Below are 13,159 nucleotides of genomic sequence, written 5' to 3' on the forward strand. Positions count from 1 at the left end.
TGGATGGCTGGCTAGCTTTAAGAAGCTAAAAATTTGAGCTGGAGAGATGGCTCAGCAGTTAAGAAGACTGGCTGCTCTTCCGGAGAACCTGGGTTCAATTCCTAGCACTTACATGGCAGCTCATAACTGTCTATAAGTCCAAAGTCTTGATACACCAAAACATAGACATGCATGTAGACAAAACACCAATACAAATAAAAATAATTTTTAAAAAAGCTTTAAAACTGGGACCAGAGAGTTGAGCGGTTGAGAGCACTGTCTGCTCTTGCAAAGGACTCAGGTTTGATTCCCAGAACCCAAGTGGTGGCTTACAACTCTTTGTAAGTCCAGTTTCAAGTGATCTGATGCTCTTTTCTGGCTTCAGTGGGCACCAGACAAGCATGTGGTGCATATGCACACATAGACAAATCACCCAATCACATAAAATAAATAAAAGTGTTCCCACAAAATTCCAATGTTTCAAAGCCAACAAGGAGGATGTAGTTGAACTTTCCTTTAGGCTCACAAATAATGTGGAGATTTATTGTTAGCTATGAAAGTTTGGCCTTAGCTTAGGCTTGTTCCACTAGTTCTTATAACTTACATAAACCCATTTATTTTAATCTACATTCTGTTCTCTTTACATTGGCAATGTTGTTTCCTCTGCATCTGGCAGGCGACTCTGCCTTTCTTCTTCACAGAGTCCTCTCTGTTCCCGGAAGTCCTGCCTAGCTATTGACCATTCAGCTCTTTATTAAACCAATCAGAAGGTGCCTTGGCAAAAACACATCTTCACAGTGAAAACAAATAATCCAGAATTGAAGGGTCCTAGGTAACTAGTTTGTAAAAGCAGAGCCATCATAATTAAGATTAGGATCCTTATAAACAAGGACTTAGAGAACTCATATGAAGAGTCAGTCATGTGAGGATATAGTAAGTTTGTGGTGAGACTAGGCTACATACGGAAACCCTGTAAACAACAACAATAATAATAGCAGCAAGACATGGTGGCACATGCCTGTAAATTCAGTACCTGAGAAGCTCAGGCAGGAAGATTCTGAGTTCTAGGTCAACCTGGGCTATATAGCTATATGCATATAGAATGAGACCCTGTCTAAAAATGAATAGATACATGAAATTATTTTCTTATACATAAGTCACTTTGTGGTATTTTCCTGTAGAAGCTTGAACAGACTAAGGCAAAGGTGTTCCAGTACCATGAAAGCTAAATCAACTACCCAGGATGCTTAGGGGGAAAATGAAAGAGGTTTCTAATGTAAATGTATATAATTCCATAATCTACAAATGGTTAAGATACATAAGCTCCATCTTAATGAAAACTAAAATTCTATGCTTGTAATTTGGAGCAACATATGGCTTATATATATAAACAACTGAAAAACATGAAATATTTCTAGTGTTAGAATCAAAGTTTAGTTACATGTCTATTTTTCCTCCTCACATTTCACATCATCACTTTTTTGAGACAGTTTTTCATGAAGCACAGACCAGTTTTTCTTTCTTTTTTTTGTTTATTTTTTGTTGTTGTTGTTGTTTTGTTTTGTTTTGTTTTGTTTTTCGAGATAGGGTTTCTCTGTAGCTTTAGAATCTGTCCTGGAATTAGCTCTTGTAGACCAGGCTGGCATCAAACTCACCGGGATCTGCCTCCCTCTGCCTCCAGAGTGCTGCCCTTAAAGGTATGTGCTACCACCATCCAGCTCCAAACCAGTTCCTAAACTCATTTTGTGGCTAAGGATACCTTGAACTCCTGATTCTCCGCCCTCTACTTCCTAGTGCTGGAGACAGATTCAAAGACAAAGAAAACCTCTAAATGGTTTACAGTGTGTTTAAAAATATGTGTAGGCTTGGGAGAGAAAAGAAAAAAAGAAAAAAGCCCTAAAAAAAAAAAAAGAGAGTGGTTGAGTGTGGTGGCACACACTTTTAATACCAACACTTGGGAGGCAGAGGCAGACAGATCTCTGTGAGTTCAAAGTGCAGGTAGCACACACCTTTAATCCAGCACTTTGAAGGCAGAGGCAGGAAGATCTCTGTGAGTTCAAGGACAACCCTGGTCTACAGAGTGAGTGCTAGGAGAGCCAAAGACACATAGAGAAACCTAGTCTCAAAAAGTCAGAAATTAAAAATGAAAATAAAAGATATGGAATTTAAAATAAAGCCATGCACAAATGAAAAACACAGAGAGTCTGGATACTGTATGTTATTGTGTTGTCTTTAAGTTGTTTGATGGCTGAGGAAGGAGCTAAAGCTGCTAAAAGATATTTGATTATAAATGCTGCTGAATTAATCCAAAATATATATTTTGAAAATGCCTTGACTTCAAAATTTAAGTCAAAAGGTATATTACTTTGGAGGAGAGGTTTTTCTTTTGTTTCCATAGAAAATGAGAGGCTTTGGAACCATTCTGAGCTAAGAAAAATCAGGTTTGATCAAGAAAGACCCCCTGAAGAATCTCCAATAGGAGCAAATGGTCTAGATGATCCAACATTTCAGAGGACCTCTTTTGGAGTTTCCTCTGAGTTCTGCATCCAGAACAGTTTCAAGACTGCTGGCTGCAAGGATCAAGCCTCACAGAATATTCCATTCAGGACTTGACCATAATTGAAAATTTTCTTTAGGCCACCATAAGATTATCAGTGCCCCCAATCAGCAGGAAGTAGCCTGGAAAACTATGCCCAGATTCTCAAAAAGTGGATTAAGGATTTTTGCCTTTGTTTAGAATGTTGGTTACAAGTTGCTATGGATAATGGTCAGGAGAAAAACTAACCAAAGGAGATTCGATTCAGAGTTCTTGGTGGGTTTTTTTTTTTTTGTGGTCCACAGGTCTTTTATCCTGTCACTTGTATTATTTTTAATAAAACACTAATTGTCCAGGCAGGAAGGAGAGGCAGGGCAACAAGAACAGGAGAATTCTGGGAAGAGGAGAGACTCAGTCTGCAGTCAACACAGAGGAACCCAGACACAGAGGAAGCAAGATGAGACTGCCTCGCCAAAAAAGGTACCAAGCCACATGGCTAACACAGACAAGAATTATGGGCTAATATAAGTTATAAGAGTTAATAAGAAGCCTAAACTAATAAGCCAAGCAGTTTTTAATTAATGTAGGCCTCTGTGTATTTCTTTGGGACTCAACGACTGTGGGACCGGGTGGGGCAGAAACCTCAGTCAACATGAGAGGATGCCCAAACTGGCCTTGCCCTATAGTCAGATTGCTGAATATCTTAAATATCATTCATCATAGAACCTTCATCCAGCAACTGATGGAAACAGAGGCAGAGACCTGCATCAGAGCACTGGACTGAGTCCCCAAAGTCCATTTGACGAGTGGGAGGAGTGAGAATATGAGCAAAAGGTCAAGACCATGATGAGTATACCCACTGAAACAGTCTACCTAAGCTAATAGAAGCTCACCAACACCAGACAGACAGGGAAGGAAACAGCATAGGACCACACTAGTCCCTCTGAATGTTGTTGAGAGTTGCATAGCTGGGGCAAACTGAAGGGGCCACTGGCAGTGGCACTAGGATTTATTCCTACTGCTTATACTGGCTTTTTGGGAACTTATTCTCTTTGGATGGATACCTTGCTCAGCCTTGATATAATAGGAGTTTCCCCAAAGCAATGTGCCTTGCCTCTGAGGATTGGATGGGGAATGCAGTTGCGGGTAGGTGTATAGAAAGGGAGGAGAGGAGGAAGTGGAAACTTGGATTGGTATATATAATGAAAAAAGATAGTTTGCTTTCTTTTTTAGAAAAATAGATTTTTTAAAAATGTCATTTATCAATATAATCTATATTATGACTTGCTGAAAAGCATGTATATTATTTAAGAGTAATGCTGGATGCTTGTCCTTTAATATATGACACTAAAAACTGAAATATAACAAGATTAAAGCTCTAGTAATATTTACCCAGGGGACAGAGCTGTAGTTCTGTGATGAAGTGTATATGTATATTTAGCATATGAAAGTCCCTAAATTCAATCCCCAGCTTTCCTATTAGACCAATCAAAAGAAAGGTTACCATTTACAACTATTCAGTCAATTATGAGACTGTAAAAGACAGTTCTTAAAACTACAACAATAATCCAAAAGATGTATAAATATTCAAATAGTTTAAGATGAAAGAGACAGATTTCATAGATTTATAAAAAATATTAACAGTACTTTTCACAAACTAAGCTACTTTTAAATTGAGTACTTTGTCAAATCCCATTCTAACAGATTTCAACTGCTTCAGAAATGTACAAGCAATACATATAAAATTCAAATGCAGCAGTATAAAAGGGAAATACTAAAATACCTCTCTATACTATTTCTTCACTGCTAGATTTTTATCTTGGATTTCATCTTTCTTTGATCATTGAAATACAGTTCAGAAACCTAATCTTCTTTGAATAACTAACAGTGTCTTCATGATGTGTGCTTGCTCATTAGTATTTATTTTTTAAGATTTATTTATTTTTTATTTTATGTGGCTATTGGCCTGTATTATATGTGTGTGCTTTTTATGTATGTCTGATGCCTACAGAGGCCAGAAGACAGCATCAGACCCCCTGCCCCTGGAATTACAGATGACTGTGATCTGCCATGTGGGCACTGGGAACTGAATCCTGGCCCTCTACAAGAACAGCAGGTACTCTTTAACTGCTGAGCTATTTCTATAGCTGTTATGATATACTGGCCTGGCCTGTCACCTGGGTAACTTGTCCCTTTAAGAGACAACTCTCAGCCCTCCTGTTCTGAGGAGACAAGCTATCTCTCACCTCCTCCAGCCTGTGCTCTCTCTCTTTCAGACCCTCTTCTGAAGAGGTGGCTACTGCCTCTTTCTCTTTCCCTCTTTCCCTCCCTCCCTCCTCCTCCCTCCTTCCCTCTCTCTCATTGCCTTCTTCTCTTCTCTCCACTTTTCCCCTTTCCCCTTCCCTTTCCCCTCCATAACCCACTAAATAAACTCAATACCCAAATTCTCTGTAAGCCATATATGTCTGTCTCCCACCTACCTCGGTCTTCCACCCGCCAAGGGGACCCACTGAGACCTCTGGGGACCCATTGCTGCTCCACCCTTCCTATCTTTAAAGCATTGTAAGTTTCAGGTTAATGAGGCATTAACCTTTGTTGCAGTCATTCAGTTCTCGTATCTAATGAAATTTGATTTTACATTCCCACTTCAAAAGAGCCAATCAATTGCAGAGAAAGATCTTCACATTATCTTCCCATGTTATTTTTTTCTCTGAGCAGATCACTGGGGTGATTCAATTAAACTTCAGGTTAATTCCTTTAAAGTCTACTGTGATAGCACTAGCAGGACAAATAAGAATACCACACTCAATAACAATACAGTTCCAGACAAAATCCCCCAAATTCATTTAATTGCTAAAGCTGAAAAGGCAAATAATCACATTGCATTTATTTAGACTTAGAGACTTCCTGACTCTCCACTCTAGTTGAGTTAAAGCTCTAATCTCTTCTACTGCTGCATTATTCAATAAAGTAGGCTCACTCATTTTAATATCTCAATTTTATTACTTCATTCCAAACACTACCAAGGGGCCCTTGACTTAGGCCATATATTGGTTCTTCCCAAACCTGTTTTTAAAATTGCCTTCACAGAGGCTGTGGATGTAGGTCAGTGATAGAGTTTGTCCAATAGTTATTAGGCCCTGTATCACACACACACACACACACTGACAACATAGTATAACTTCAAAAATTATGACCCAGAAAATTAAAACTTTGTAAAGTGATCAATATTTGTACATTTCCAAGTAGAAATACATTCTGACTACAAATGTTTGAACAAAAGCAATTTTATAAATGATGTCTAGAGACAAATCTCTTTTAGAGCCTCTGAGACAATTGGAGGGTACTTATTTAAGTAAAAGAATATAAAACTACAAATAGCAAAATTCTACACAAAGTAAGTACTCTGAATATAAAATAAACATTCTAAGTTATGTCTGGGCATTATGGTACAAGTCTGTAATCTCAACACTCTGGAAGCAGAGGGATCAAGAATTGAAGGTCAGCCTGAACTAAAAAGCAAGACTGTCACACACATACATATACAAATAAATCACAAGTTACAAACTTCTTTTAAATCTTTTCTTTACTACCTGTGGGGGTAGGGATAGAGAGGAGAGGGAGTGACAGAGAGTGAAAGTGAGAAAGAGCACAAATTATAAACTTGTAAAATACAAATGTTTAGCCAGACATGGTGGCACATGTCTTTAATCCTAGCACTAGGAAGGAAGAAGCAGGTGGATCTCTATGACTTGAAGGCCAGAATATATTGAGAGTTCCAGAACAGCTAAGGCTATATTGAGTCTCTCTCTGTCTCTCTTTCTGTGTGTGTGTGTGTCCGTCTGTCTGTCTGTCTGTCTGTCTGTCTGTCTGTCTATCTGTTTGTCTGGTCTCTGTCTCCCTCTCCCCTCTCTTACACATAAACACACAAAGATAAATGCCATAAACCCCCATAACTTATATTTTTCTTAATGATATCCCAAACATCTCTCTATCTCTATATCTAAGTTTTTACGTATACTTTCAACCATACAGTTATTTAGTGCTAATGATTTTATAAAAGCATTTTTGTACAAAAAGCTAACTCAGTTTTTCCTGCAGACTGAATGCTAGCTTCCTCTGTCTGTCTGGTCTACAGTGTTGGTGCTAGAATACTGTAACCCTGAACAGCAGCAGCAGCCCTAAAGTATTTGTTCAGTCATAGTTTAGAATGGTTCTTCCAACATTACAACTGAACACTGGGGGTTATAGGTGCTGGCAAATTTGAGGAAAGTCCTGAATTTCTTTCATATATAAGCTATAAGAATTCAGGGAATGCCAGGCGGTGGTGGCGCACGCCTTAAATCCCAGCACTCGGGAGGCAGAGGCAGGCGGATCTCTGTGAGTTTGAGGCCAGCCTGGTCTACAAGAGCTAGTTCCGGGACAGGCTCCAAAGCTACAGAGAAACCCTGCCTTGAAAAAAATAATTCAGGGAGTTTTGTAATTCCCTGTGCAGTAACTAGTCTTACATTAGTTACACTACATTGGTGTTATTCTTTTACCAGTTTTCTATCAGGCCTGACATCTTCATGTTAAGATCCTGGGGGAGGCAGCACAATAGATGGTAGGGACTTTGTGAGCCATTCTTATACCATAGTTCTTAGCAAAAACTTCACTAAACTAGATATAATCAAGAACCAACCACACAAAGCCATATAGCCCAGTAATCTTAAAGTAAGCATAGCTCCAATGTTACTCTCCCCACTTAGATTTTCCAAATGTTCATATATACTCCAACCATTCAACACAAAGAGAACCTCTGTTAAGAGGTAGAGGTGAGGCTGGGCGGTGGTGGCGCACGCCTTTAATCCCAGCACTCGGGAGGCAGAGGCAGGCGGATCTCTGTGAGTTTGAGACCAGCCTGGTCTACAAGAGCTAGTTCCGGGACAGGCTCCAAAGCTACAGAGAAACCCTGTCTCGAAAAACAAACAAACAAAAAAAAAAAAGAGATAGAGGTGAAATGAAAAGAACAGTAGTCCACTAAAAGACTGTTCAAATCTTGCTTTTGCAAATGGTACAAAATATGACTGTGGGCATTGTAGAAGATATTTGCAATCCCCACCCTTGGGAGACTAAGGCAGGCTCAAATCCTGCCTTGGCTACTCAATGAGGTCTTATATCACTTCTTAGCATTTTGGCTAAATTCCAACATAAAAACAAAACAAACCAGGCATAGTAAAGCAAGCATACAGAAGGGCGTGAGTTCAAAGTCAGCTTGATCCAATCTCAAAGCAAGCAAACCAAGCACCGATCCATGTGAGCACATCTGAGATTCTTTCCAGACTCACAGAGGTAAGTTAGTGCATAGAGAGGCTCTGAAACTTAAGTTTTATTAACTTCATAATAAATCTCTGAGTCTAAAGGCCTAATAGTAAAATTTTTAAGAGAAAGGTAATTTTTAAGGAAATGTATCCTCTTTCATACAAGTGTTTGATGGAGAGGCAGAGCTGGAAAAAGCTAACCTGTTTCCTTTCAAGCTCAGCAATCAAATTACCAATGTGCACTGGAAAGTACAGCCTTCAGTATCTATCACTAGGATTCATATAAATCATTGCTGGTAACCCAAAGTGCTTTTATATTACAGCCCTGCTCTTCTTCCTTTACTATTTAATCAGAATGCAATTGCATTTGTCTAACTTTAAAAAGACTTTATTAGAAGCGGAAATAGCAGTTTTATATCTAAGTGGGGCACAAGTAGAGTGCTTTGAAAAATAGGAATGTATTTGAAAATATTAAAATAGAATCTAGCTGGGGATATAGAGCTTTTCAGCATACATAAGGCCCTACTTTTAATCCCCAGCACCACAAAAAAAGGCTGCCTGACAAGGTGGTCTGTAATTTTAGCACTTCAGAGAGAAAGAGTAAGATCAAGGACATCCTCAGCTACATAGTGAATTTGAGACTGACCTGGTATACTTGAGACCCTGCCTTAAGAAAAATGTGGAGAGGACTGAAGAGCTAAGTTAAGAGCACTTGCTGTTCTTTCAGAGGACCCAGATGCAGTGACCAAAACTCACATGGGCAGCTCACAACTGTCTGTAACTCCAGTTCCAGTCAATCCAACATTCTCTTTCACTCTCTTCCATTACCTGCTCATATGTGTTGCACATACATATACTCAGCTCAGGTACATATATACATAAAACAAAATAAATACATAAATATCTTATTAAGTGGAATCTAGCCTTATAGTTATATATAGAGATGTTTTAACAGAAAAAAATACTCAATATATTTTACTAGACAAGGGTTAAAAGTTTGGGAAAATTGTCAGTAGACAGCAAGTAACTAACTTGAAAAATTGGTGAACTAGCATCTGTGGTTAAATGGCTTTACTATAATTAGGACAGACACAACTATATACTTAGCAATATTAGGTCTGAATTCTGGCCTCCAGCACCAGTGCTACCTTAACTCCAGTGGAGGTTTAATTGGATTCATTTATGAATAAACCAAGTATGGGGTTCATACATATTACTTACTGAAATTAATTCATTTTAAAGCTTTAAGCCTGAAGGATGTAGAGCTTCCTTGCTGATTTTCTTCCCTAACTGACAACTACAAAGTATTAATCTAATTTTATAAAACTATAATTTATAAATATTATGTAAATATTTTTCTGCAAATTTGGTTATTTGGGGAGATAAATTTATTTAGGAAACTTGTAGCATAGTGATAAACAAGACAATAAGCCATCACTTCTCAGCTTTTCCAACCTGGCTTTCTTGCCAAAGAACATTAAAGCCAGCCATACAAATCCTTATTGGTTTGTTGGTAAAAAGTAAAGGAATCAGGCCAAGGTAGAAGATGAAAAAAATATATGCCTAGCTGTTCACATGGATGCCTCTGGGACAGAAAACTTCAAGCAACACAAATCACATGATAGAATTTAAGCTTAACCACAGCCTTCTACTTAGCCTTGGCTGATAAGGGTCAACACAGGAGAACACTGTTTCCCTTCAGGCACATACTAATCTGTACCCACAATTTATTCCAGCCTCTCTGACAAAGAGGAGTAGAAAAGACATGGAGAAAAGAGTAACCACATGCATACAAATGCTCTCACATAGCTCTTGAATTAAGGAAATGCAAAAGGAATCATGTCATGATACAGTAAATGTTTTGTAATAAAAACAAAAAAGTAAATCAATGTGTTCAAGACTCTGAGAAGAATCATGGACAAGAACATTATATAGACAATAAAATATAAATCTTATATTTCTCTGAAAAACCAAAAGCATTTGAAATGTCAGGTGACTAGTTAAAAATTAACATTTAGATAAAGAAGAGTTCAAGTATCTATTATAGAGATATACAAACTTCTAGTTAAATTGGGCAGTGGTGACGCGTGTCTTTAAACTCAGCACTCAGAAGGCAGAGGCAGGTGGATCTCTGTGAGTTCAAGGCCAGCCTAGTCTACAGAGTTGAGTTCCAGGACATAGGGCTCTTACACAGAGAAACCCTGTTTCAAAACAAACAAACAAACAAGCAAACAAACATTCTAGCTATAATGTAATATAGATACATTTTAAATATGAGTTTCTCATAAAAAGGAATCTGGTGAATCCTCAATTTTAAATTATGTGCTAAATGTGGTGTGTATTTGGACAAAACTCCTTTTAAAATATTAACATCTGGAAGCTTACACCTGTGATAATAGCATTTAGGAGGGTGAAGCAGGAGGATCAGCACAAGTTTGAGGCCAGCCTCAGCTACCCGGTAGATCCCAAGACACCCTGGGGCATAGTGAGACACCTTTTCTCAAAAACATCTGCCCTTAGTAGTACATCTAAGAATGCAATATTTGCATGTGGATCTCAACTACTCACAGAGAAAGCGTTCCAGGACTGAAGCAAGCTGATCAAATTCCAAAGTGGCATTTACTTTCCGCCAGCATTGTAATGAACATTGTATAAAAGCAAAATTACAGAAAACCTCCAGAAACTACAGTTACCATCAATATACGGTGATTTTAAAGATGGTGAAAACAAATATTAAGACACTAGACACATTGTACATTAGAACACTACATGCTAGCATTAACTCATTAAGCTCCAAAAGTGAAAATAAACAAGTTCAAGCCTAAACAATTTATATTATAATATTTTAAATGAGAGGCAGGCGGATCTCTGTGAGTTCGAGACCAGCCTGGTCTACAAGAGCTAGTTCCAGGACAGGCTCCAAAAACCACAGAGAAACCCTGTCTCGAAAAAACAAAAAAAAATATTTTAAATGCTCCCATATAGTATTGTCATCCATAATAGAATCTTCAAGCAAACTCTCTTTGAGTCAGAGTCTTGCTATGTAGCCCAGTTTAGATTTAAACCTGTTATGCCACCCAGTCAGCCTCATAGTAACAATCGTTCTGCTTCCTTCCAAGACACCATACCCAGAAATCTTCATCACTTTGATAAGAAAGGGGCTCTGTTCATTTCTTTGACCTCTATGTATAAGCTGAGGAGAACTAGGAGAAGAAGTTCATGGAAAACTGGTGAAATGAGATGAATTAATATCAGTGCTCAGAATCTCAAAATGCTACAAGAGATAGGCATAAGGGTCCAAACTGAACCATCTTTACAGCTCCCCTAGTTTGGACCACTGCCTCTGTCAAACTCAGTCTGATTCCCAGCTCCCATGTAAATACCCAGGTGTGGTGCCACACACCAGTCATTCTATTGCTGGGGAGGTAGACACAAGAGGATTTCTAGGGCTCATTAGCTAGCATATGTAGCTAACTGGGCAAAAATGTTTGTAATCCTATTACTTGGGAGATTGGAAGTGAGAGGAACAGGAATTCAAGGATAGCCTTGGCTAAATATTAAATTCATGGTCAGTCTGAGCTATATACACCATGTTTCAAACAAGAAAACAAAACAAAGAAAAAAGATTCTTAACAAAACCTCAAGCAACTGGCAGGCAGGGTGGCCCCCATCTATACTCCTAGCACTCAGGAGGCTGAGACAAATGAATCACAAATTTGAGTCTAGCTTGAGCTAGATAGTGAGACCAAGGCAAGCCTAGCTACACAAATAGATCCTGCCCCATTAGCTACCCCCAGAAAGAGAAATAATACCAAAAAGACAGCCACAGGTGTCCCCTATAGTGGTGGGGAGGCTTAACAGCCCGTGTTAAACAGCCTGGACTTCAGCAGACATAGAGCCCATGCCTATAAACCAGCATTCTGGAAACCGAGGACAGAAGATAGGATGAGGCCATACAGTGCCGGGCCAGCCTAGCACACTTTTGCTTCAAAACCTCCAAAATAAATAAATGTAAAATAACCTGCTAGGGATATAGCTTAGTGATAAAGCTCTTGCCTAACATGGGCAAAGCCCTAAGTTCAAACTGCAGTACTACCCCCCAAAAGGTAAATGACCTGAGCTTCAATCGCAACCACAGCACACTGAGAAATCTGCTGATGCTTAAAGAATGTTAAATAATAATAATAATGCTTTAGCTATGTCATATAAACTGTGATCACAAAATAATCACTAATGCTATAAAAAGAGAAAAAAATTCCTAGCTCATTCTCTGAGATCATATATTTTCACCCAACATGAAGTTAAAAGTAAATTCAATCTCATCATGACCCTATATACTTAGAATTCTAGCATTTGGGAGCTTGAAGCAGGAGGATCCTGAGTTTGAGGCCATTTAGGGTTACACGTCCAAACCTTGTTTCAAATAAAAAGACAGAAATTAGGAGTAGTAAAAAGCACACATATGCAACCACAATAGAGTCCATATTTGAACACTGTTCTTTTCCTTTGCTGTTTTTTTAAGACTAGGACTGATTGTGTTATCCACACTGATCTTTAGACTCCTGAACTCAAGTGATCCTCCTGCCTCAATTATACCTGGCTTTCTTTCTTTTTTTTTTTTTTTGGTTTTTCGAGACAGGGTTTCTCTGTGGTTTTGAAGCCTGTCCTAGAACTAGCTCTTGTAGACCAGGCTGGTCTCGAACTCACAGAGATCCACCTGCCTCTGCCTCCCAAGTACTGGGATTAAAGGCGTGCGCCACCACCGCCCGGCCTGGCTTTCTTTCTTAAAACAGAATTAACTAGATAAGTTATTATTATACAACTATTATATAGTTATTATTATTATATATTATTATACAGATTATTTAGTATCAGCTTAACAGTGTATTTTATTTTTCAGTCAATGTGTTGGTTTGATGGCTTCAATCCCAGTAACCGAAGTAATTCTTATCAGAATTATCGTTGATGGCATCTTACTGATCTACAAAGAGAAACTTACTTTAATGTGATGGACACCATTCGCTTTCCCGATCTGCTGTTCAATGGTCCGGACACAGGAAATACATGTCATTCCCTCAACAGAGATAGTGACTGAATTCACATCCATACTTGGTTCCATTTTTTGATGTCTTTATGTTCCTGTTAGAGAATATAAAATCATTAATTCAGCCACGGAAATAATCTTTATCACCTTTTCTCCACACCTCCAATTGAAAATATGCTAATAATAAAATGTGATCACCATTCTTTCATACTTGGTGAGGAAAACCTTTCAACTAATCTTTGATGAAGTAAAGGAAAGTAGATTTCTATGGCTAAGATATCTTGCATATCACCATAGAAC

General features: G+C 38.4%; 1 protein-coding gene across 2 annotated transcripts in view; it reads right to left on the reverse strand.

The window, feature by feature from the left end:
- The window catches only part of Atp7a (ATPase copper transporting alpha), a 110,570-nt gene that overhangs the window by 55,576 nt on the left and 41,835 nt on the right, over positions 1-13,159 (reverse strand). For both annotated transcript variants that reach the window (XM_005369878.2, XM_026777421.1), the window contains one exon: positions 12,815-12,954. In XM_005369878.2, coding sequence (XP_005369935.1) covers positions 12,815-12,934 — 120 coding nt within the window. In that variant the 5' untranslated portion in view covers positions 12,935-12,954. The remainder of the gene's footprint in view (positions 1-12,814; positions 12,955-13,159) is intronic.

The sequence above is a fragment of the Microtus ochrogaster genome, unplaced genomic scaffold (genome assembly GCF_000317375.1).
Source record: "Microtus ochrogaster isolate Prairie Vole_2 unplaced genomic scaffold, MicOch1.0 UNK65, whole genome shotgun sequence".
NCBI lineage: Eukaryota > Metazoa > Chordata > Mammalia > Rodentia > Cricetidae > Microtus > Microtus ochrogaster.